This window comes from Vespa velutina, chromosome 19 (assembly GCF_912470025.1).
Source record: "Vespa velutina chromosome 19, iVesVel2.1, whole genome shotgun sequence".
In the NCBI taxonomy this organism is placed as follows: Eukaryota; Metazoa; Arthropoda; class Insecta; order Hymenoptera; family Vespidae; genus Vespa; species Vespa velutina.
Window position 1 is genome coordinate 3584588 of NC_062206.1, and position 24295 is coordinate 3608882.

At 38.2% G+C, this 24295-nt stretch overlaps 1 protein-coding gene across 15 annotated transcripts in view; it reads right to left on the reverse strand.

Moving 5' to 3' along the window:
• Positions 1 to 446: 446 nt before the first annotated feature.
• Positions 447 to 24295, reverse strand: part of LOC124955658 (nuclear receptor coactivator 2-like) — a 40377-nt gene continuing 16528 nt past the window's right edge. For 6 of the 15 annotated variants that reach the window (XM_047510405.1, XM_047510412.1, XM_047510408.1 and 3 more), the window contains 20 exons: positions 22217 to 22324; positions 21919 to 22057; positions 14892 to 15008; positions 14263 to 14440; positions 13738 to 14111; positions 13300 to 13529; positions 10846 to 11986; positions 10563 to 10685; positions 10081 to 10410; positions 9652 to 9984; positions 9409 to 9574; positions 8981 to 9156; positions 8572 to 8901; positions 8376 to 8488; positions 8163 to 8292; positions 7762 to 8047; positions 6218 to 6529; positions 3342 to 3533; positions 2025 to 2101; positions 447 to 737 (listed from right to left, as the gene is read on the reverse strand). In XM_047510405.1, coding sequence (XP_047366361.1) covers positions 669 to 737; positions 2025 to 2101; positions 3342 to 3533; positions 6218 to 6529; positions 7762 to 8047; positions 8163 to 8292; positions 8376 to 8488; positions 8572 to 8901; positions 8981 to 9156; positions 9409 to 9574; positions 9652 to 9984; positions 10081 to 10410; positions 10563 to 10685; positions 10846 to 11986; positions 13300 to 13529; positions 13738 to 14111; positions 14263 to 14440; positions 14892 to 15008; positions 21919 to 22057; positions 22217 to 22324 — 4924 coding nt within the window. In that variant the 3' untranslated portion in view covers positions 447 to 668. Of the gene's footprint in view, positions 738 to 2024; positions 2102 to 3341; positions 3534 to 6217; positions 6530 to 7761; positions 8048 to 8162; positions 8293 to 8375; positions 8489 to 8571; positions 8902 to 8980; positions 9157 to 9408; positions 9575 to 9651; positions 9985 to 10080; positions 10411 to 10562; positions 10686 to 10845; positions 11987 to 13299; positions 13530 to 13737; positions 14112 to 14262; positions 14441 to 14891; positions 15009 to 21918; positions 22058 to 22216; positions 22325 to 22886; positions 23106 to 24295 lie in introns of those variants that run through there. The other 9 variants (XM_047510413.1, XM_047510409.1, XM_047510410.1 and 6 more) reach the window with 9 other exon arrangements.

Genomic DNA, 24295 nt, shown 5'->3' on the forward strand with positions numbered 1-24295 from the left:
TATATAATAATGAATTATTGTAGCATGGCGACGTGCAATTCTATCGTAATTCCTTTCCTTTCGTTACAACAGATAGAGTAAATTAAATCTAATTAACGCTCCTCGTTCATTCCTATGTCCATCATACAGCCTCATCATCTTTTTTCTCTCTTTCTTGATTTGCCCATTTAAATATATTTTTTGTGTGTAAAATAAAATACAACACAATATCGTATTAAATAAATGGTCCAAGCAATGACAGCCGTAACACGTACGCACTCACTCACATCAATATCAACGAAAGTCTCGACACAGCCAAACATAGAAACGAAAACTTTTGGTCCTTCGAGTTCGGATAAAACGACAGATGCTGTTTTTGCAAGAAAAAAAGCTCCTTTTCCGTCACGGATTATCACGATGAACGAAAAGGTTCTAGAGAGCGCCGCGCACTAGAGCTTTGCATTGTATTTGGTGATACGTATCTGAATACTGACTTCGTATGTTAACGTTTACATATAATACAATAGTACCCATTACGTATAGCGCATATAATGCATCTTTGACAGCAGCCTTTCTTTTCAGGCTTCAATTTTCTTATTCTCCTCTTCCTTTTTATTTATTTTTTTTTTCTTGCCTTTTCAAACGTATATCACACATAATCCTTTACCGTCCAACAGTGTAACCCGCAGTCACTCGGACAGCAGCTTCTGTAGCAACGATGATTTGGGATCACCTCGGACCGCTTCCTCCATAGTAGTCTAAAATAAAAAAATAAAAAATAAAAAAAAAGGATTATGTTCAGTAATGATAAGAATGAACACGTTTTTTTTCGATCTGCGTTCTTTGTTCCAACAGAGAAAGAGAAAGAGAGAAAGATAGCCAAGAACAACGAAGTTGCTACTATCAAATGACACAAAATTAAAATCTAATAATTAGCTAATTGTTTAAAACTCTCCTATAAGCCTCTACGAATTAATGAGAAGAAAGAACAAAATAAATATTTAAACAAGAGGAATTTTCTATGCATTTATTAAAAGCAACGACTTCACTACGCGAAGCAGGAATTATTTCGACCTATCGTAAACGATTTTTGTAGATATTAAATATAGTTTTATATCGTCTCGCTGTACTAATGCAAATCTACTATTGTGTGACACGTCATCATGCAATGAGAACGCCTACTCCATAGACAAATTTTAGATTTATTTATAAATCATTTAAATAAGTTTCCTGTGAAAAAGCATTACGATACGATATATCGGCAGTGTAATTACTCTAATTGCGGTAAAGCTTACAAAATCATCACTTTGTGATGAACGAAACATAAACTCGATCCTTGTGTAAACGTCACACAGCACATTCGCATAACGCCAATAGATAAGAAGATATTCGACCTTACGAAAAGAAAAAAAGAGAAAGACAGTGAGAGGGTCGTACAATCGACCATTAATCCTCTTTCTCTTTCTTTCTCACATTTCCTTTCTTTCTCTCTCCTTTTTCAATTAGAAAACCATCATTTAATCATAATAAAATTACAAAGGAATGCAAAAATAGATCTACGTATAATTTCATAATTAACATTAAGTATTAAACTCAATGGATATATTAATTGAAACAAATTTTAAATTACAACGAAATGAAACTAGTATAGCGATAAATTAAAGAAGAATAGAATAACATGCGATAGTAAAAGATACAAAGAGTAGAGTAGAGAAAGAGAAAGAAAGAGAGAGAAATAGAAAGAGAAAGAGAGAGAGAGAGAGAGAAAGAAAAAGAGAAAGAGAAAAAAAGAGAGAGAGAAAGAGATAGGGAAAACAGAGAGAGAAAGAGATAGGGAAAAAAGAGAGAGAGAAAGAGAGAGAGAGAGAGAGAGAGAGAGATCTACCTTTTCTCTAGTATGTAATAACGCTTAGTGCGAAAAATTAGAAATCGTTAATGAATAATATATCGTGCAGCGAATACAGTTTGAAGCAAAGCATAAAGAGGGTAGACATAGCATAAATAAGAATCAAAGTACGTAAGAGTAATTGTCGGAAGGGTCTTACCCTGGAGGATGAGGGGGCACTTCCGGTACTCCCAATGGCCCAGCTCTTGGCAGGGCCATCATTAACCACAGTCTCACCTAGTTGGGACATTGTAACAGCACGCGTTACCAGAGTTACTTCAATTGCAATATTATGCCTTTCTAAGAAAAAATCTATCTCACAAGAATATTTTTTTGTCCTTTTCTGATTTTTTTTTTTTTTTTTTTTTTTTTTTTTTTTTTTTTTTTTTTTTTTTTATATATATATATGACGCGTTCATAAATCTGATTCGATGATCAAAATATTTAACAAGGAAATCTAACGAATGTGTTACTTGTGTCTACATGTATGTTGGTTTGAAATAAATATATTAAATTTTGAGATAATGTTTAGTCTAATGCTGTCAATGTCCATAACGTCAATATCAATTTATATATATATATATATATATATATATATATATATATATGTGTGTGTGTGTGTGTGTGTGTGTGTGTGTGTGTGTGTGTGTGTGTGTGTGTGTGTGTGTGTGTGTGTGTGTGTGTGTGTGTGTGTGTGTGTGTGTGTGTGTGTGTGTGTGTGTGCGCGCGCGCGTGGATTTTTTATATATATGCATAATCGTAATCCGTACGATACCATAAAAGTACTGATTGTGAATTTATTTAATTACTTGCTAACTATCTGCATGCATAAAATGACGTACGTTTGATGTAAAAAAAAAAAAAAAAAAAAAAAAAAAAACAGATTAACGTTTTTTGAGATTTCTATTTCTTCAAATTTCGATCAAAGCATTCTTTATACCTTTCCTGAATATAGAATAAGATTCTGTTCTTTATGCTTACAACTGCCTGTAATACTTTTTCACAGTACTTAAAATGAACAATAAATTCGTCATAAGGTAAAAAATGTCAGTCGTATTAATTATACTAATAAAAATATATGTGTATATTTGCATTGCTATTTTTTGTTGAAAAAATAGAACACACAGAATCAATTAATCTTCTTACAAGCCATCATGAATTTATTTGATTTGTTTATTATTCCTAACACGCAACATTTACAAAATCACTTCCACCCTAAACCATAATTTTGAGAAACAAAAAGATCGTCGCAGTATCAACGATCAAAAAGTTCCTAATGAGAATAAAAAATTAAAAAATAAAAAAATAAAAAGAAAAAAGAAAAAGAAAAGAAAAACCATAAGAAAATGAAACGACGTGTCTTCCGAAGAAGTATTTCTGAAACCTATTGAGATCGTACCATCCAACGAATATGAAATCAAATCAAATCGACATATAATAAAGTCACAATAAGAAAATTTATTATTAACGTTTATACCTGCAGTGGACATTTCGAATGTCAAACCAAGTGCTTCCAAATCGTCCTGAGAAACTTGACCAGAAAGATTGTTAGGTATACTGTTGGGTACCCTTTGTTGTTGTTGCTGTTGTTGCGTCCTCGCTCCAACTATAGCTCTTAATTCTTGCCGAACGAATTCTGACGTCATACTTCCAGTGGTACTTGCGTTACCTACGACAAAATCAATCAGTTTCATCACTTTCACATTGATTAACGTCAAATAAGAAAGACAATTTCTCTCTTTTTCGTTCATTTTACCATTAGAACGATCGGGTTCTATTAAAAGGGGGAAAAACAAAACATGGAATAGAAAGAATATTATTAATATGTGCATGTCAATTACGTTGTATCTTAATTACCCTCATACCTTTCTTCAAAATAACGAAATATAATGTAAAGGATCGTGCAGAGATTGTCTTACAATGGCTATATCGTAAATATAAAAAATTCTCCTGTAAATCGATCGAGGGACAGGGTATTGTTTCTTTTTTATTACACAACGGGATATTTACATTTTGTTAACATCCATGACATTGATCCTACTTTCTTTTCTTCCTTTTTCCATAAAAATTTCTTCTATTCTTTCAGAGTTTGATTTCAATTTTTTTGTTTTGTTGAAACATGTGTTGAACAACTGTCACAACTGTTTAAAACTAATTTCTTAAATCGAGAACCCAAAAACAAAAATTCAGAGTTCAATAAGATTCAATTTCTAACACGAACTATACCAGTAAGTATTTAGAGCATCGAAAAGAATATTAAATTTGATTGTTTATGAAACGTTCATATTCTCTAATATATATATATATATATATATATATATATATATATATATATATATATATATCTACTTAATAAGAATGAACCTCGTCGTTAGTAAATCTTTTCCACCGTGCTTATAAGTAAATGATACTTAAGATTACTGGTTTACATCAAAGCGTTACTGTACATAGGTGAACACAGGAGAGTAATGGAAGGATGATTTAGATGATGTACATCTTTCGGATGAACCTCTTGCATTGTTGTTTCCATTAATAACACGTTTTCATATACAGAGCTGTGCCGATATAATTCTACACTCCAAAAAAAACACTTTCAATATCATTATTCATAATAAATATTAATTAAAAACAAAATATATATATATATATATATATATTAAGTAGTATGTTATTTATAGAAAGAATATGTACATCGGCCCAACTATCGTCACGATGCGTTAAATCACGAGCACACGATGAGTAAATGGTCTATATCCATATCTCTTTCGTTTGATTAAAACGAAGTATGTAAAAAAGGTAATCTCCGCAAGAATAATTTATTAAAGAGTTATGAATATAGATCCATGATGCAGGATGGAAATTAATGAGACGAAACGCTATTAGTTTCTTGATATATTAGAAGCATACCAAACGTTAGGCTTTCGTATAACCCTTTTTCTTGTCTACAGTTAAAGAATTGACTAATTAAATAAGAAATCTCCGCATCTTTCATCGAAATAGTAAAAACTAACATTCGAAAGTAGTGCAAGTGAATACGATGCGAAGGTGTACCGAAGATAATTGGTGCTGAGGTATTTACTAAAGCACAGTGTAATTACTACGGTATCTACTACCAATGGGATATAAGAAAAGACCTGGTATATATCTCGTGACATAAAAATGCATTGTACAGGCAATAATCATCTCTCAATACCTAAGATTAAATTTTGGAATGTCGACGTGTTCGAATACGTAATATTTTTTCAAAATTTCATAGCGGTGCATCATGCGCTATAAGAGAGAGAAAGAGAGGAAGAGAGGAGGAGATGGAGAGGAGAGCGGAGCGGAAGGGGGAGGAAAAGGGAGAGAGAGAAAGAAAGAGAAAAAGAAAGACAGAGAGAGAGAGAGAGAGAGAGAGAGAGAGAAAGAGAGAGAAAGGGGAGGAGAGAGAGAGAAAGAGAGAGAGAAAGGGGAGGAGAGAGAAAGAGAGAGAGAGAGAATGCTTCTTAATACAAAGTGATAGGAGTATCTTTTAATTATCATTCCAAATGACCTAGAGCCTTTGGGGGTTACATATTCGCAAGAGTGTTATCCGTTGGAATTACTATTGAAAATGATGATATATTATTTACAACGTAGTTAGAATATGTTTCATGAAATAGCCAAATAAATGAATGATAAGCGTAGAAACGTTGGAACGAGTATGGATGCGAAAGCAAATCTTGTTCTACGATTTTTAGCGGCCAATAATGCTTTGTTTCGTACATAAAAAGATGTTATTATAAAGCAAATATGATTTCAACTCCAGTACAATATAAAGAATTTGAAACAATGATTATTGTAAAACGTAGAGGATCGCTTTTACGAAGGAAAAAAAAAGAAAAGAAAAAAAGAAAAAACATATATATAGTGGATATTAGAGAAATATTGTTTTCAAATACAAAGTGAAAAAAGCGTATTTTTGTTGATATATTCATTATTTGTGATAAAAGTAACCGAATGTACGAAACATAGCGTTACAATACTATGATATAATAATCATCAAGCGATCCTTCTCAACCACGAATTATATTAACATAAATTTTGTTGTTATCGAAGACAGTTGTTTGGCCGCAATAAATATATCCTGACAATTGAAACAAGATTCGAATATTCACATTAAGACAAAATTACATTGACTCGTGATTATAGCGATTATCTCAAAACGATTGCGATATGTACATTTGAATGTCTGGATGGGTGTCGTGAAAGAATGATGTGCTTCCATGTACCAATGTCATGCCTGGTACCTCCCAGTGGTACAATATTTTTGGGTAAGGAGTGTAATGATGGCGAAGTGATGGTCACATGACATTAAGAGGTCATATGACTTACCACCCATGTGGTGATTGACAGGATTACCGGGAGGCAGTGACCTGACATCCTGCGTATCCCCAGAAGAATAGAGTGGTACGGACGTCCGATCGTAACAGAACTGATTGTTCTGCATATCTGGTGTGTTGATAGTATTGGCGGTCGTGTGGTATATCATAGAAGAATGTTGTTGATTCGAGAAGTGTTGGGTATTGGTGGCATTGTGTTGATTGTGAGTCGGTGTTGCAGGGCAACCCGAATGTGGATGACTAGGTGAAAGAAGAGGTTGTTCCTTATTCACTCCGCCATAGTGTCGGGGCGAACCAACCCCACCTGCAACATTAATTATGTCTATCTTCTTGCCTTTTACTTTAACGTGACGAATTTAACTTTAATCGGGATACTAAATTGGGATACACAGTTAATATGGCTTATTTAATTTTTCGATATACTTATAATTCTTTTCTATCTTCCAGAAAGTTTAATTTATCTTACTTTAATGACTTTAAATCTTTAAATCGCATTTTTATAAAATTGTATGTTTAATAAAATTATGATTAAACACGTAGATTTGTGTGTGTGTGTGTGTGTGTGTGTGTGTGTGTGTGTGTGTCTCTGTGTGTGTGTGTGTCTGTGTGTGTGTGTGAGTGTGTGGAGTGTGTGTATGTGTGTCGGTGCTAATTCAGTAATTATTAAAAGTATTATTTGGAACAGTGATATACTTACCCCTTATAGAACGATCTACTATAGTACTCCGTTCACATGTTTGATTCCGAATATATATTAGCGTTTATATAATATCGTTACTTTGTACAAATGACATATCAGTCTGTATAATCAAATCATACAGAATCAATGAAGATGTAACTATCATCTTCAATGTAGTATAATTCACTGGGTAGTAGGTGAAAAAAAAAGTATACGTCTCTTAAACTACAATCTACATTTCATGAATTTCCAAGCAAGAAGATATAAAATGGAATGCATCAATTACTCACAACGAAGCTCTTACAACGACGATACTTTTGACACAGTACATATCATTTGATTCATCACGAACACATCTTCGTAAATTGAGACCATAGATACACTTCGTCTTAGTACGAAGAAAATTACATCACTCTTAGGAACGCACTCGTTGCACTTTCAACGTAAAAAATTCCAAGAAGATAGAACGAGAGAGATTGAGAAAAAAAATAAGGGAAAAAAAGAAAAAAAAAAAAAAGATAGAGAAAAGAATAAAAATAAAAAAAAAAGAAGTTTCGTACAAAGGACCAATACTCACGTTACACTGACATTACTAATATAACTTTATTACAGATACGTCAACATGAAATATATACCGTCTAATAAAATATCTTAACGGCCGCACATCCTCATTCGTCAACCTACATATACTTTATCGTCAGATATGTCCTTGACAGACACATCAGGGGAAACGAAAGTCTTATCGATGTGGATATATAACATTAGGTGTATATATAACAATGTTTAACAAATGTAACGATAATAAAAAACGGATGATAAAAAAATGAGCAAATTATTAAAAGGATATAAATTCTTACCTGGCAACTGAGTCGTCGCAGAAGGCGTCGATGTGGTCCGTTGCAAGCGATACTGAGCAGTAGGATTAGGAGCACCAGGATTTGGACCAGGTGGAAATTGGCTGGCGGTAGGAGATGTAGGTGGGGGAAATGTTTCGGCAGGAAATGGGGATTGCCTTGCGGAGGCTGGAGTTCCAGGCGAAGGCATTGACCTCTGCTGTTGTTGTAGTTGTTGTTGCGCGGTTGGTTGTTGTTGAGATCTCACCTGGTTAACGTTAAATAGCCTCGGAGTGGTGCCGTAATTGCCCTACGTCACAAATGATAATGTAATTTATCGAGACGATCTTGATATTGGTGGAAACAAGATAAAAAAAAAAAAAATATCTCCAAGGACAAATGAAAAACAAGAAGAGTTTACTTACTTGCGTTACCCGAGGTGACAATGGTTGCGGATGAGAAAACGACAATATGTTCGCAGGAGAATGCGGCGAGAGTCTTGCTGCTGCCGCTGACACTTGTTGACCGCTGTTAAAATTATTATTCACAATGGGACTATACAAAGAGAAAGATTCGTCAAGTATAACCGATCGAGATTAAAATAAGATCGATTTAGTTAAAAAAAAGAAAATACTTACTGTTGTGGTAACGTCGATGGATGAGAGTACGAATGAGCGAGTCGGTGTCCGGAAGTGATCTGGACGGATCCCCCATAACCCGGAGAAACTTGGGAGTCAGGAACACTCGATCGCTTCAAAGATGAAACAATGACTCGTTACGTAATCGTCAAAATCGATTTTTCTGTTCGATCGTGAAAGAAAATAAAGATTATACCTGTAAAGATACGTTTGGCGCAACGGTATTATTTAATAGATTATCAATATTGTGTATGCCAGTTGTTATTTGGTCCGTCGCTGTTGCGTTCGATGGGATGAGCAGTTGTTGCTGCTGTTGTTGCTGCAGTAATCTTTGCTTCAATTGTTGCTGTTGTTGCTGTTGTATCAGTTTACTACGCTGCTGTTGCAACTGCAGCTGCTGTTGTTGTGTAAACTGCGCAGTAGTCTGCCTTACGACCAACTGAGCATTAAACCTCATCCTTGCTTGTTGTTGATACATCGGAGGTGGTTGGTAACTATGACTCGTCGTCACAGGTGTCGTTACCAACTAAGATTTGTAAGGATTAAAATTGAACGAATTAAATAATGTAAAAAGTCAGTATTACAAAACTATTATGTAGACTTACCGCAGTGGAATATGCAGGAGGCGTGCCAGGTATAGTTATGGTGGAAGACGTTGGATTTACGGCAGTTTCGCATAACATCAACGACTTCTGGATAGCGTTTATTGCCATTTTTTCATTCATGGCATTGTTTTGCGGTGCCTCAATAACGTCCAGGAGGTTTGCTATCGCAGACGAATCTATTGAATCAAAATTACAATATCTATAATCGCAATACTTTCGCTGTCACGCTCGATATCTTCGAAGAATGTTTTTTTTTTCCTTTTTGTATAGATGAACGCAATATATATGTATAGAAAGATATGTCATATATAAAGTGTTAACAACGTTATTGCCGCGACAGCGAAAGTGTACGTATCAAGTATCTTAAAATCTGATTTGACATTAAATAAACTCTGTCGCGTTAAATAAAATTGTCTTGTAATAATTACCTGTGATAGCTTCGTCCGGAACAAATTCTATAACTTGATCCAAAATATCAGAGAGATCTGGATCGGACGATTGATTATCCCAAGTACTTGGATCGGTACACGTTTGACGGTATTCTCCGCTATCTCCAAATTCCGAATCCACTTGACCCAATTGTGGCCTTTGTTGCTGTTAATTGAATATATTCAAATAAGTAATATGTTTAAGCGTTTCGATAGAACTTGATGGATCATTTAAAAAATTACCTGACTTAGCATGTGACTGAGGTAGGTGTTGGTTGCTTGACGAGGTAGTTGTCTCGATTGGTTTTGGAGAGGAGTACGAGCCGAAGTAGCCGTAGTTGTGATCGCATTATTCCCACCGACTGTTTGCATATGGCCACCTGTCCACGGTTGTTGTTGCTGTTGCTGCTGCTGCTGCTGTTGTTGTTGTTGTTGCTGCTGCTGCTGCTGTTGTTGTTGTTGCTGCTGCTGCTGTTGCTGTTGCTGCTGCTGTTGTTGTTGCTGCTGCTGTTGTTGCTGTTGTGACTGGTGTTGCTTTAAGCGATCACTACCACCACCGCCACGTGGAAGTTTATCCTAAAAGTAAAATGTACTCGTATGTATCCGGTTACGTACTTGTGTAGCCATTTCCGGTCTAATAATATGTAAGACTAAGATATCCCAAATATTTACTTGCGGCGTTGCCGATATCACAGACGCAGGAATAGGTGGTATGGTCGTTGGTTGAGGAGGTTGTTTTGCCAACAACGAAGCCAACATTTTGTTTTTCTCCCATAGTTTGCTTGTTGCATTCGTCGAAGCATTGGTACCCGTAGAAGACACCTGGTGCGAGCCATCCATTGGCCGTTTAACGGCTATATTGAGATCACCATCGTCGCCCGGTCTTTTCTGACCCACTTGAGCGGTACTACCAAGCCCGCTGTGATCGCTTCCCGATTGCGACGGTGAAGGGGTACTGTTCCGAAATCCAAGACTCCGTAAAAGAGGATCGTCGTCCCGGGTCTAATACATATAAAGAAAAAAAAAAAAAAAGAAAGAAAGAAGAAAAAAGACAGAAAGGCAGAAAGCAGAAAAAAGAAAGAAAAGAAACTTTAGCAAAAGGGTCGAGCCAATTTCAAACCTCCTGTTGTAAGAAGACGATGGTATATGTGTACCTGTTGTTCTTGTAATTTCCTCTCTTCGTCTTGATCCTTCAATAACTGTTGAAGAAGTTCGTTCCTCTTTTTCAATCCAGCTCGGGCCTCCTCGTCCTCATCGTCATTTTTCTCGTTTAATAACTTGAAATATAAACATCTTTAATATATAATCTAAAGAAGAAGAAGGCGCCTTATATGCGTATATAAAAATAAAATCCAATATGAGATAAGAGAAAATATAAAAAAAAATGTACAAAGTTTGGATGAAGGTAGAAAATTAAGGTAAAAGAGAAGAAATCACCTGTAGAAGCATATTATTTCCAAGAGAAGATTTGGAATGCTCCATATTCGATTTTGGCATGTTGCTAGGACTCGTTCTCATTTTGTTATTATGTTCAGAATGATAATCATCCTCATCTTGCTGATTCAACAAAATTTTCAATATCCTGTGTTTATTTTGGTTATCCGAATCATTATTCGTATTGTCTTGACTGTCCTCACTAGCACTGGAGCCTTTCGTTAACAAGTTTCTAAGTCTACCAGACTCGGTGGACACGACACTATTTTGAGTTTCGGCGGGTGTGGAGGCATTCGTCCTCGCAGTCGCATTGTCCATTGTACCGCTGGTAGGGCATCCACTTTTTCCTTCCTCGATCCTCTTGGCATTGAGTCCAGGTAGAATGACCGGTGCCGTTGCAGCAGCAGCAATAGCTACGGAAGTGGCGCCGTTGCCATTGACGTTGTTGTTGACGCCAGTGTTGTTCGCAGCCGAGGCAGCAGCTGCAGCCGCGGCGGCGGCTGCGGCCGCGGCCGCAGCCGCGTTGTTGCCGGTCAACGTCGATGACGACTGCGACTCCTGTAGCGGACTGAACGGGAAGGAATTACTGAAGGTGTGCGCCGCGTTGATCGAAGACGATGGGCTGAAAGCGCGTAGGGGACTGCAGTGAGACGGCACCGCTGAATTAGAGGAAAACGTTCCTCCTCCCTGGGGACTCGGCGATGTCGGGGCTGGCTGAGAGGGTGGTCGCGAATCTGTTGGCCCGCTTCCTCTCGACTCGGGCCTTTCCGGCCAACCACCGCTACCGTCCAAGTCCCATGTCGAACCGCGGAAGAGCTCGAATTCCAAGTCCATGCTCCCCGAAAAGTGGTTGAACGAATTACTCGTACTTAGTGACGCTAATGAGTTGCAAGAATCGCCGGTACTAAAGGCGATCGAGTTCGACGACGTGGCAACGTGCGTCGTCCCCGTCAATCCACGACCACCACTGATACCACTCACTTGACCGTTCAGATGTGCCACGGACATCAACAGACCACCCACGTTATCGTTATTGTTACCATTATTATTATTACTATTATTCGCACAACGGTTACTAGAATGTCCCGAGCACACTTTGTTGTTGGAAAGCTGACCACCCTCGATAGGCGTTAAGTCATTGTCCCTATCATGGACAAAAACCAAAACACATGTATCGCCATAGTTAGCACCATATCTCTTAACGCTAGATCTTGTACAATTTTTGTTTCTATATGCAATGATACGTGTACGACTATATATGCGTGTATACGTGTTATACAAATTTGATCGTCCTTCAGTGAACAGTGTGTGTCCGTGTGCGTCTTCGAATTTCTCTAATAAAAAACAAAACAAAAAAAAAAAGAAAATTTACTATTTTATCGAAGCCAAACTTTAATTCATCTGCTCTTGTTTCCTGGAACAACCAAGACAGATTGAAAAAGGGAACAAGACCAACGATACTTTGCACTGTTCATTGAAGTAAAATTCCAACCTAGATCAAAGCCTTTTTTCTTTTTTCATTAGTTAATGTTCAACACGCGCACACATAATATGTACATCGTGAAAATGCGTATGGATATAGAGCGTTTATGTGTGTCCGCGTGTCTCTGAGTTACAACACATCATATTCTTTAAACGAATTCCAGTCGAACGAGAATAGGATATTACATATCGATCAGATACCATAGCAGCGTTTCTGATCTTTCAAAATTATCATTGGACAGGCTGGATGCTTAAAGCAACGATAGTGAATCTTATTAAATGAAATTGATATAATGAAATAAGCGAGCGTTGAATCGTGCTACACTTGTTACAATTAGTTCAACCATTGATGCGGAGAAACGCATATTACGTTCGATATAGGAAAGGCAATGTGATATTAGAAACAGAGTGTTATTTTAATTTCAAGAGTGGCCAGATCTCCAACACCGAAAAATATTTCAAAGTACGCCTTCATGCATTCCCGGTATAATCTATAAGAAACAATAACATAATGCGAGTACGAGATTTCGCATTCCTAAAAGCTTTCATAAAACCGTGGCATAAAATCAACGGTAAAATAGTTAAATGCGTGATAAGCAATAATTTATCCGCGCGAATGAGAATAAATTAGAGAATAGGATTTAAAATAAGATACCCAACTTAAGTTACATTGAAACCAAGATAGAAAGATGACAGACTGCGGGAGAGAAACGAAATAAAAAAAAAAAAAAAGGAAAAAAGAAAAAACGGGGGGAGAAGGTTTATTGTCAAACACCTACCGCCATGTATGGTTTTCGCTTCGGTCCGAATCGTCGCAATCGTTCTTTCATTACTTATTAACCGAAATAAAGACTACTCCGAAAGTAGCGGTGGCGGGGAGGAGGGGGGCGGGGTATTTCGGAGGAGGAGAGTTTATTTCGGGTTTCTACGAATGTTGTGCGTCGATTAAAAACAAACTAGGGAAGATTTACTTACCCTATGATGGAATTGGTGGCCATCATGAAGTCCGTGTCGTGGCCGTTCATCACATTCGCTTTGAAAAGTTTTGACTTTGTTTGTATATTAAGGAACTTATCAGGACTAATGCGCAGTCGATACACAGCGCTCGTACTCTCTCCGACTTGAAGCGTATCGTTCAAATGTGCAGTTAAATTATTGAGATCATGAGGGTGGCACAAATCCTTTATCGTCGTACCGATCAATTCCTGCAAAACGATGAGGAGATCGATTGTAAGAAACATGGAGGAGTAACGGTGCGTTAACATTAAGGGATAAACGGATCAAAGAAATTCTCTCGAACTTTGCGTTCCTATCGAATGCATTGACATATATGTAATCGCATAAACGATAACACTTGAGATAGGCAATGTTTTTCAACGTGGTCGTCGCGTAGGAAAGAAAAATCTTACATACCTTTACCTTGGTCAGATAGTTGGCATAAACGGACGACAACCAACTAACGTCGATCGCGATGATCTTGCCCGTTGTATCCAATTTAACAGTGAATTGCTCGATCGGTGTACCTACGGGCTTCTCGTTTGGTGGTATTCTACGTGCCACACACATTACGCAAGGACCAATGTCTGGCGATTCGGAGGACACATCACCGCTCTCAAGTCGTTCGGTATTACTCGGCAGAAGTGCCGAACTGATTTGCATGGACTCGTATTTCGATACCCGTTGTTGCTTCTCCTCCATCGTCTCGTCTTTGTCATCGGGAGGCTTTACCAGAAAGCGGCAATTGAAAGTACGATTCCTCGTTTGAGGCTGCGGCTCGCTGGTCCAGCCTGATAATCGCACAAGAAATAGAATCAATGATATTTCGATGATGATGATCATCACGCCTTATCTCGAACTCCCATTGTATAACATTTTTTTTTTTTTTTTTTTTTAATGAAATATTTCAGAAATTGCATCTTTCGCTATCTATATACCGACCTAATGACACGGGCAACAACGTAGGCATGAAGACGTTGTGATCTCCATGATGTATAATATTATATATAACCTTTCCCAATACATCGTCCTTCGTATAATTAATATACTGAGTAATGTTATCCGTTACGTATTCCACTCGTCCCTCGCTATTTAAGACGAACAGGAAGCCGTCTAACGCCTGTAAAAATAAAGAAAGAAGAAACACAAATATAGATACACAGTTACACGGGGGGTATCGTTAAATATGAAGGAATAAAAAAAAAAAGTCGTCGGGCGAAAAGGAAAGCAAGTAGGTACCTTTCGTAGGAAGCTGTTAATAGTCTTACGAACAATATTCTTTTTGATATCAGCATAACGTATACAAGTATAGCTTGTACTATTTCCTTACGTGGCCAAGCTGTTCTCCTTTTAACAACTTCCTGCAAATAATTGATCGAGATCGGATCTAAGCCGCGTTCCGGATTGTTAACCGACACGCGGTGATTGTTGTCTTCTTCTTCTTCTTCTTCTCTTAAATATTAGTCTCGAGAAGAAGACAACGTCGACGCACGATTGCGTTCAATTAACCATCGAGCATAATGCAGTAGTCAAAATTTAGACGTTCATCGTTAAGATCTATCGATTCTTACCTCCAATAATATAGGACCAACTTGATCGTTGGACAGTATGTTAGGATTCGATGAAGATACTTCCCCTTGTTGCACGGCATGACTGTTGGAACCCTCTTGTTGCCTGATGTGCCGAATCTGTAAGGCAAAGCATTGCTGTCAGAAAATAAGCGTTGACGTATTTTAGTAAGCATAAATGCATATAGTCGACACGTGGTAGGTTGGCGTACTAAAACTGGATGGTAACCATCAAAAATCTGATTATTTTGCAGGAAGCTTTTTTATCTTATCCAACAAAAAGGGAGAGAAAAACAAAAAAGATGAAATATCTGGTAAAAAGAGAAACGCGTTTTTTTTTTTTTTTTTTTTTTTTTTTTTTTTTTTTTTTTTTTTTGTTGAGTTAAAAATTATCTACCAAGAAGAAAAGAAAAAGAAAATAAATGCATAAATCACGATATAAATCCTTTTCTTAATGACATTACATGAGTTTTCACGTAAGAGTAGTATCCAACGAGATCCGTATATCGATGAGAACAAATTTTATACGAATGACGCATATCGCTCCAATGCAATACAAGCTTCGACTTTTACAAATGCAATTTCATTTTTCTCTTCAAGTCGAAAAAGGTACGATGCCGACGATGCTAAAAATTTTTAAACGTAAATCACCAGTCGAGCAAAGCTTTCACCGGTTATTCTAGATTTCAAAAAAAGAAAAGAAAAAACAGGAGAGAAAAGAAAAGAAAGAAAAAGAAGGAAAAAGAAAAACAAACACCTTAAAAGACGTACAAAGAATTCTGCATTCTCTTTCGCCGAATATACATACATTCTATTCGTTTTTCCCTTACCACGTCATTGCAATTTCACGCGCAATGATAATATGAAACGCTGATTCTACTTTTCCTCCTTTCCGCGATATTAGCTCGTTCAAAGTTTGCATTTAAATCAAAATCGTTTAAATCGTACGATTATTCATTGTTTCATAAAAATTTGCCTTTTTCTTTTATAAAATTGTTTGATTAAAAAACAAAAAGAAAAAAGAGCAGAAACATTATTAAAATTCTAGAATCATAATGACGACGTCGAGTAAGTTCACTGCAATGATGCAAATAAATAAAAAAAAAAAAAAAAAAAAAAAAAAAAAAAAAAAAAGAATAAAAAGAAGAATCGGCGCTTAACGAAAACTCAAAATGGAAAAGTCGCTCGTTTTCGCGATTCATTCGATTCGACGGTCGTGATAGTACCTAAACGGGCAGGCAAGGCGGACGAACGAGAAAATAATCAGGTTGGGTGACCTCCAGCCGCCATTTTAAAACCAAAATAGTCACGTGTTCTGGAATACTCTATATACAATGGATGCATCCACGAGGCGCAGTTTGGTTGCAACGATATTGCTTCGTCGTTTACACTTTCGCTAAGCGTTTGTAAAAGTTTAAAACCGATTGGACGTTTCGATCGAATGATTCATCGAGCGAGATTTTACAAATTAAAAACAACAAATTATACTCACCGAAGAAGATAAATTCGTACGATATACCTACGTTAGGGCCGCCGACCGTTTACATTTCGATTCTTAACAAATTTACAAATTTTTGATCGATGAGTATTATATATGTTATACATTTTATATATTAAACGATTATAATCAAAGTTTTCATGTAAAAAGTAATATGTTCCAATAGGTTAGTACAAAACGAAAACTGTATTATTCACAAGGGGTCACTTAATTATTTCGTAAAGAAAGCGCGAGTAAGGTAGGTCAAGTTAAAACGTAGCGAATGAAATTCATGAGACGTTTCGAACAATGGGCAAGAGATTCTCCTAAAGTTTGTAAGCATTGACAACGGAATAAGATCGAAAGAGAGGTAAAAACGATCCTGTTCGAGATGAGTCATTTTCGTTCGGTGCATCGTCCCCGATGCCGGTAAGAAGATCCTCTAAGACCTCCGAAGAGCTTATCTCGAGGAAGAAAAGTAAAAGATAAAAAGATTTCATCGAGGATCCGTCGAAAGAAAGAAAGAAACTACCTCGGACATCGTCGTAAATACGTCAGAGAACTTACCGTTGCAGAACGTACGGTAGGGGGTGGGGAACTGGCGGCACGCGAGCCGCATGTGGCTCTTTCTCCTATTTGCCTGTTCCGGTAAGATGGGAGGAGACGATCCTCCTCCCCCCCCATTGAAGCGGGCTCCTCTATAGCCTCGCGAGCCGCACGGCTTTTGTCTTTAACAAGATGCATGGATTGGTGGCTAGTGAACAGTGGGGAAACGGATTGATCGACGGCGAGGATCGTGCAGCTCGCGGCAGAGAAGTTGCCCACCCCTGACGTACGCGAAAGAAAAAGAAAAAAAATAAGAAAGAAGATCTCTGCAAAACCGACCGACATTCATGGTCAGAGAAGGAAAGGGGAGAAGTGTCGAGCGTCCTTGAGCTCGTATTTCGCGGCTCCGATAGATCGCGCTCGTAATCTCGATAGATTTAAACGAACGGACATGCGGCTATGACGACGACGACTATAACTATGATTATGGCTATGGCTATCAAAACGGAGATGCAGACGAATAAGAGACAACGACGGCGACGACGACGGTAACGATGACGGTGACAGTGACGATGATGCTGATGGTGACGGTGACGATGGTAAAAATGGCGACAGTAAAGAAGACGATGCTGCTGGTGGTGGTAGTGGTGATGATGATGATGGTAGTGGTCGTGATGATGGTGGTGGTGGTGGTGGAGGTGGAGGTGGAGGTGGTGGTGGCCTCGAAAAGTCGGTGACTCCACCGAGTCCGACAAACGGTGTGCGATGTTGCCGCTAGTCGTTTCACGATGGCACACGCATATGCGCGTGCGCGTGCATATACATACATATGTACGAGTATCGCAATATCTCTAGTTCCATTTTAACGTGATAAATTCTTAAACTCTCCCTCGTTCCTCCCTCAAATTCTTCATAATGTATAATTTATGAAAAAGAAAAAAAAGTCCAAACGAAAAAGCAGCTAAAAATGGATAGAAAAGAGATCTTGTTCGTCGCTATTGGTACACATAGGTATACCTTCTTCTTATCGAGGTCAAAGTCCGCTCTAGACCTAAAGAATCAAGAAGAGAATCGAAATACGAGACTGCGAATTCTTTCAATCTCTCCTCTCAGGAGACTCGATCGCTGATGCTGATGCTGATGTTGCTGCTGATGTTGCTGCTGATGGCTGGCGGTGGTACTTCTACTTCTGCTGCTGCTGCTGCTGCTGCTGCTGCTGCTGCTGCTGCCGCTGCTGCTGCTGCTGCTGCTGCTGCCGCTGCTGCTGCTGCTGCTGCTGCTGCCGCCGTCGTCGTATCTCTTTCGCTCTTCGCCTCCTCATCCTCCTTTTCCGCTCCCTTTCCTACTAGCCGCCTGTCGGTGCCTCGCTGAAAGATCGTGCGCAACGCGTTACTGCGCACATGACGTCACGCAGATCCATGCTCAGGTAGCTCTCTCGGGTTGTAACGCCGCGAAAAAGGACGCTTCCTATTGATCTCAGTGACGTCACTCAAGGTCACGTCACGAGTTCTGTCCGTCCGTCCGTCCATCCGTCCATCCGTCCATCCGTCCATCCGTCCATCCATCCATCCATCTGACCGTCTACTCTCTGTCTTGTTGCTATCAATCTATCCATCTATCTCCCTCTTTCTCACTCTCTCTTAAGCTTTTTCTTACTATCTTTGCCATTCATACTTTTCTTTCTTTAGTTTTCATCGTTACATTGTAAATACCGTTGCAGAATTGCAACGTCTCTTTTTAAAGATGACTGAGTCCCTTCCTTCGAAAATACTTAACAAATGTGAATTGTCGAACTGATCTAGATGAAACAAGCCGACAATGGACCAAACGAATCTATAAAGATCGATTAGATCTATTGAAAAGTTTTATCCGATTAGGATACGATTACTTGTACAAAGAAAAAGCTTCCATCGAAATGAAAAGTTGTCGATATCGATGAAAATTAGACATTATTAATTGAATCAAAACTATTAAAAATCAAATATTATCTTATATAGAATACGTAAAAATAAAATTAAAGAAGAAAAGTATAAAGGTGTATTTTTTTTTATTTCCAAAACACACGTCAATATATTAAGAAGAAAAGAAAATGAAGAAGGCAAACGCGAGTGAAGTTTCGTTTCATTTCGTTACGAAGCTGTCGCCTTCGGAATCGACACGTGCTCGGCCGTGAAGCGCACGATTCTAGCGCAATGTGTTCGAACGAGAGAGTTGGTGAGTGATCATGTGTTTGTATGTGTGTGCATGCATGTATGTGTGCATAAAAGAGAGAGAGAGAGAAAGAGAGAAAGAAGACGGGAAGTCGTAACCCTTCTCTTTGCTTCGACACGGTACACGCACGCACGCACGTACTTACTCACGCATACACGCACGCGCGTGCGCATCCATTCCATAGCCGGTAACCGGGCAAAGTATGGACACCTTTCTGCGATTTGCGAAACATCACTACGAGCAGCAAGACGGCTCTCTCTCTCTTCTTCCTTGAGAAAGAAGATCGATGCTTATCGTATTTGTGCCAGCGATACCAAAAATTAACCCCTTAAATGTATCTTTCGCGAATTATAATGTAATATGCTAACGTAAATCTAACAAAAGTATTTCATTGAATTTCAATTTCGAAACATTATCACGATATCATTTTCTCATCATGGTCCTATAACGATTGTCTCCTAAAACTGACTAAATGGAAAAATAAAAATAAAAAATAATTTTGTTATTGGCCAACTCGTTACCCAAACATATATACGTTACGACTAAAATATGCTATCAGAAATGTATCAAGTAAAACGAAATTGTTTCAAAAGCTAAAATGGAATATTATCGACTAGATATTAGACGAATATTTTCGTTGGAAGATTATTCATTGTACTCTGGAGAGAATTTCAAGGAATCTGGAACATTCGCGCGTCTTTTTTCTTGGTACCATTGATGTGGCAATTTAGACGAAAACGACGATAATCTCTTCTTCGATTTTCCTCTTCTACCACCACTCTACCATCGAATGCATAACGATTACATTCGCACGCATGAAGAGGTAGGTGCATACGTTCAAGCAACGCGTAGCAGGATCGATTCAACGATGAAGAAAAAAAGACGCGCTTGGCCCAGATTTAGAGATATCGCTCGGTCGACGACTCGAGGAGTAGTCTCGTGTATTATACCTTTACTTTTCTTTACAAAGAAAGCAAAAGCCCTTTCTCCGCGGAGTCATTCTCGATCGACCACCGTTTCTCAATTCTTATATCTTTTTAATCTCCTATAACGCCATAAAACTTGGAAATTTCATACATAGGAGGTATAGCCGCGTCGACAACTTGTCAAATCTGCTATGACCTATATTCCATAGTTGGAAAAAAAAAACTTTGGAAAAAAACGTTTTCAACTGGAACAGTTTCGAATACGTTTCGCTTCGAAATGGCTATATTGGTATGCCTGTGGCTATCAACAGCACGATATCCCACGGACATCCTGGAAGGAACTCGGTAATCCCGCCTACACGACATTTCTTCTAATCGCGAGTAGACCCTTACTTAGAGATACTCGATTCGCTCCGGTTGAGATCTCTTAATCACGTATTGAACCTTGTCACACCTTATCGCATCTTGTCGCACAGATCGAACTATTATAAATTATATTTGAAAAAATAAAAGCGTTTATATTACATACATAAATATAATTAATAACATCAAAATTGTAGAAGATAAGGGTATCGTATTTAAAATACAATTATTGATCTTCGATTTTCTCGATTAAAAGAATAATGGGACAATAATAGTAGGACGAAACAATCACGTATTATTTACGCAAGCGAATGCGTCAGAGCATCGACGTTCCTAACTCTCCTAATCTTCGAATGCTCGAACAAAGACTACTTGGACAAATTTAAACAAAACAATGAATCAAACTAGATTAGTTTCTTTCTTTCTCGTCAATATCGAAGAAAATACTTTTGAATTTCGAATTTTATCGGACACGGAAAGCATCTGAATACATTTATCTATAATAATGACGACGCGCCATAGAAATAATAATAATAATAATAATAATAACAATGGTAACGCTATGATTTCAGTGCATTCCATAGATCTTTCTTAACTCTTTGATGCGTCATGTACCCATATATGGAGATAGTAACAATTTAACACTTCGTTCGTGCCTGTTTCGTCTAATTTTAACGAAAAATAAATTCCTCTAAAGATCAACCCAAAAGAATGAAAATTTCAATGTAAAAGGAAAATCAAAGTTTTGCACGAGGTCGGTAAACTCTCCGCCCCCCCCCCTCTCTCGATCAAACAAAAACGAAATCTCGTGATATTTTCTTAAACGAAAAATATTGACAGTTAATTGGTATTAATGATAAAACCAATGCGATATACTTTCAGTATTGGCATCGATAAAACGCATGCTATTGATAAGAACGTTCAACGTTTGTACGATCGCAACTACTTATACCGATTTCTCCCGATCGAGAAATCTTTTTTACGTATTATCTATTTGTTAAGCACTTCAAAATCTCATCGAAATCTCGATGGTCCACGTTTTGTTTCTCGACTAGTTTTAAGATTACAAGCTTTGCTCTCTCTCTCTCTCTCTCTCTCTCTCTCTCTCTCTCTCTCTCTCTCTCTCTCTCTCTCTCTCTCTCTCTCTCTCTCTCTCTTTGCATTTCCAAAGTAGAATATTTAAAGAAATATCAACGAGCATATCGGTATCGTCGTTGTTGAACGAGATAGCGAATCGTTATCGATAGGAAAACAAATTTGATTTGAAAACACGCTCTGCGACCACGAACGAATTTCGAGATCGATTTCTCGAGTTTTACATTACATGGCTTTTCGTTTTCCATCTTCGATCGTGATTGATTTGTCAAAAGCAAAGCATCAAATTTAACGATTCACGTTGACGACGCGAATTGCACATTATATAATTTAGTGCAACCATACTATTGCGTACAATTTATACAAGCTTGACGCAAAATTAAGTGGAAAAAAAAAGAAAAGTGAAGCTTACCTGATCGACGGTTCTCTGAAGGATCTGACATTTGTCGGTCTTGCCAGAGCTCATGTCCGTGGCGGAAATCAGCTCGGCAAGCTCATCAAAATACAGGTTCTCCTGGTTACGTCGTCGTTTTTCGTTAAGGCACTTGTTACTGTAAACAATCAAAAATCAAACATCGTTTCATATGATGCCACCGAATACAAATATTGGTAAATATATTTTAGGTTTAACTCGGCTATATCCATTTTTCTTAAAAAATTTGTTTCATTTAAAAATCTATTAAATGATACTATTTTATGTATTTACTTACATCTGTGATTGCGGTTTGGCATCCGATTTCTTTCTTTTCTTGCCGATACTACCGGTGATCGCGCTCATTTTGACCCACAGCGGGTCCAGCAGTTTACACGGGCTAGGCCTACAAACCGAAAAAAAGAAAAGCGACATTAATACAAATTTCCTGTTGCAAATGGTAAACAAAAATACGATCGAATCTCTAATGAGAAAATAATGGGCGTTATGCGTGACAGAATAATCGACGTTGATCTAGATTTTCATTTATCATCGTCTACGAAAAAAGAGAAAGAGAAAGAAATAGTAGAAATATCTTGGTGAAAAAGTTAGAGACGAGGAGATTCCAGAGAAAGGGAAAAGGAAAGAGAGTAACATTACGGTCGAACGTAACTCGGTCGCATGGTGTTCATGAGACTGGAAAGCAAGGTGAATCCATGGAATCCGATAATCACGCTATTCTATTGTTTCGCAGTATCTAATAAATTAGTAAGTATGTAGATCTTAGGCAATTTATTTTAGATAAGTAGTCATTTCTTTGTGGAAAATGGCATTTTTTGTCATCTCCATCCCTTTCCCTCCCCACCCCTCTCTTTCTCTCTCTCTCTTTCTCTGCGACTACGTCAAGCATCCACGCCGAAGCGAGCCTTGATCAATAACTTTTGCGCGCGAGAATATGAGCCTCTCACCGAGCGATTTTTCCCTGCGATCACAAGAATTCCAATTTTCCGTCTTGTAGAAGAAAATACAGGGAACATCCCGAAAATAGATAAATTCGATTTCTTTTCTTTCACGATAATAATCTTTCTTCTTATTCCTTCGGTCCCCATTATTATTAATACACTCAAACTCTTGACCGCGAACGTCATCAACTAGGAAACAACACCCACTGACTTTTTCATTCTTGCTACTGCACGATGCGCCATGAAACCGAACGGAACGGAATGGACGGAACGGAGGGGATACGGCCGTCGGGAAGACGCGCGCACCCTCTTCCGATCTGATGAAAAGAGATGCAAAAGTAGGTGAGAGAGCGAACATGATCAGTGATCCTACGTCATAACTTATCACATAGAAAAGCACCTTGCATCGTGCATCCACGTTGCTGTCATTCGTTCGACACTTGCTACGATTCTCTCTCCCCCCCCTTTTTCTCTCTCTCTCTCTCTCTCCCCCCTTTCTCTTTCTCTCTCTCTTTCTGCCCAGGTTTATCCAGTCTTCTTCTCTTTTGGTTTCTTTTTTCACCAGTCTAATAACAGCAAAGATAACGCTAAATTCTTGCAGAGAAGTGAAAAAAGAGAGACAGACAGGAAGAACCTCTCTTCTTCTCTACTTCTTTTGGTTTCTCTTTTCAGCAAGTTAATAACGGGGACGATAACACTAAATTCTTGCAGAGAAGATGAAAAGAAAGAACGAAAGAGAGAGAGAGAGAGAGAGAGAGAGAGAGAGAGAGAGAGAGAGAGAGAGGAAAAACTTCTCTTCTTCTTTTGGTTTCTCTTTTCACCGCGTTAACAACGGCAAGAGAGGAAAGAGAGAGAAAGAGAGAGAGGGAAAAGAGGATTTCTCTTCTTCTCTTTCTCCTGTCACCTAATAGCAGCAACGGCGGCACTAAATTCTTGCAGAAAAGAGAGAGAGAGAGAGAGACACTCAGCAACACCCGCACACACTCATGTATCTTCCCTTCTCTTTTTTTCTAATATACACGAACGTCACCAGATCATAGATCGACTTATTTCCTATTATCAAGAGGAAGAGGGAGAGAAACTATGTATGTATTTGTGTGAATGAGAAAGAGAGAGAAAGAGTAAAGCTAAGGTGCGAGAAAGAAGAAAAATCGTGACGCGAAACGAGCAAACTAGCGTGGCTCGGCTGTGACGCCACGCTCGGAGTATCGGTTGTGGGTCGACACGTAAATGCGGGACCTGTACCCGCGTGTAATATAGGTCAGTGGGCCAGGGCGATCATGGCAACGCGGACATGCGCGTCGGCCCGCGAGCGAGACGTTCTCGACTCTGTCGGAGTATCTCTCTCTTTACTTCTTTTATTTCTTTCATTTGATTTTTTCAAAGGACGATTATATCAAAGCTGTTAGATTCGT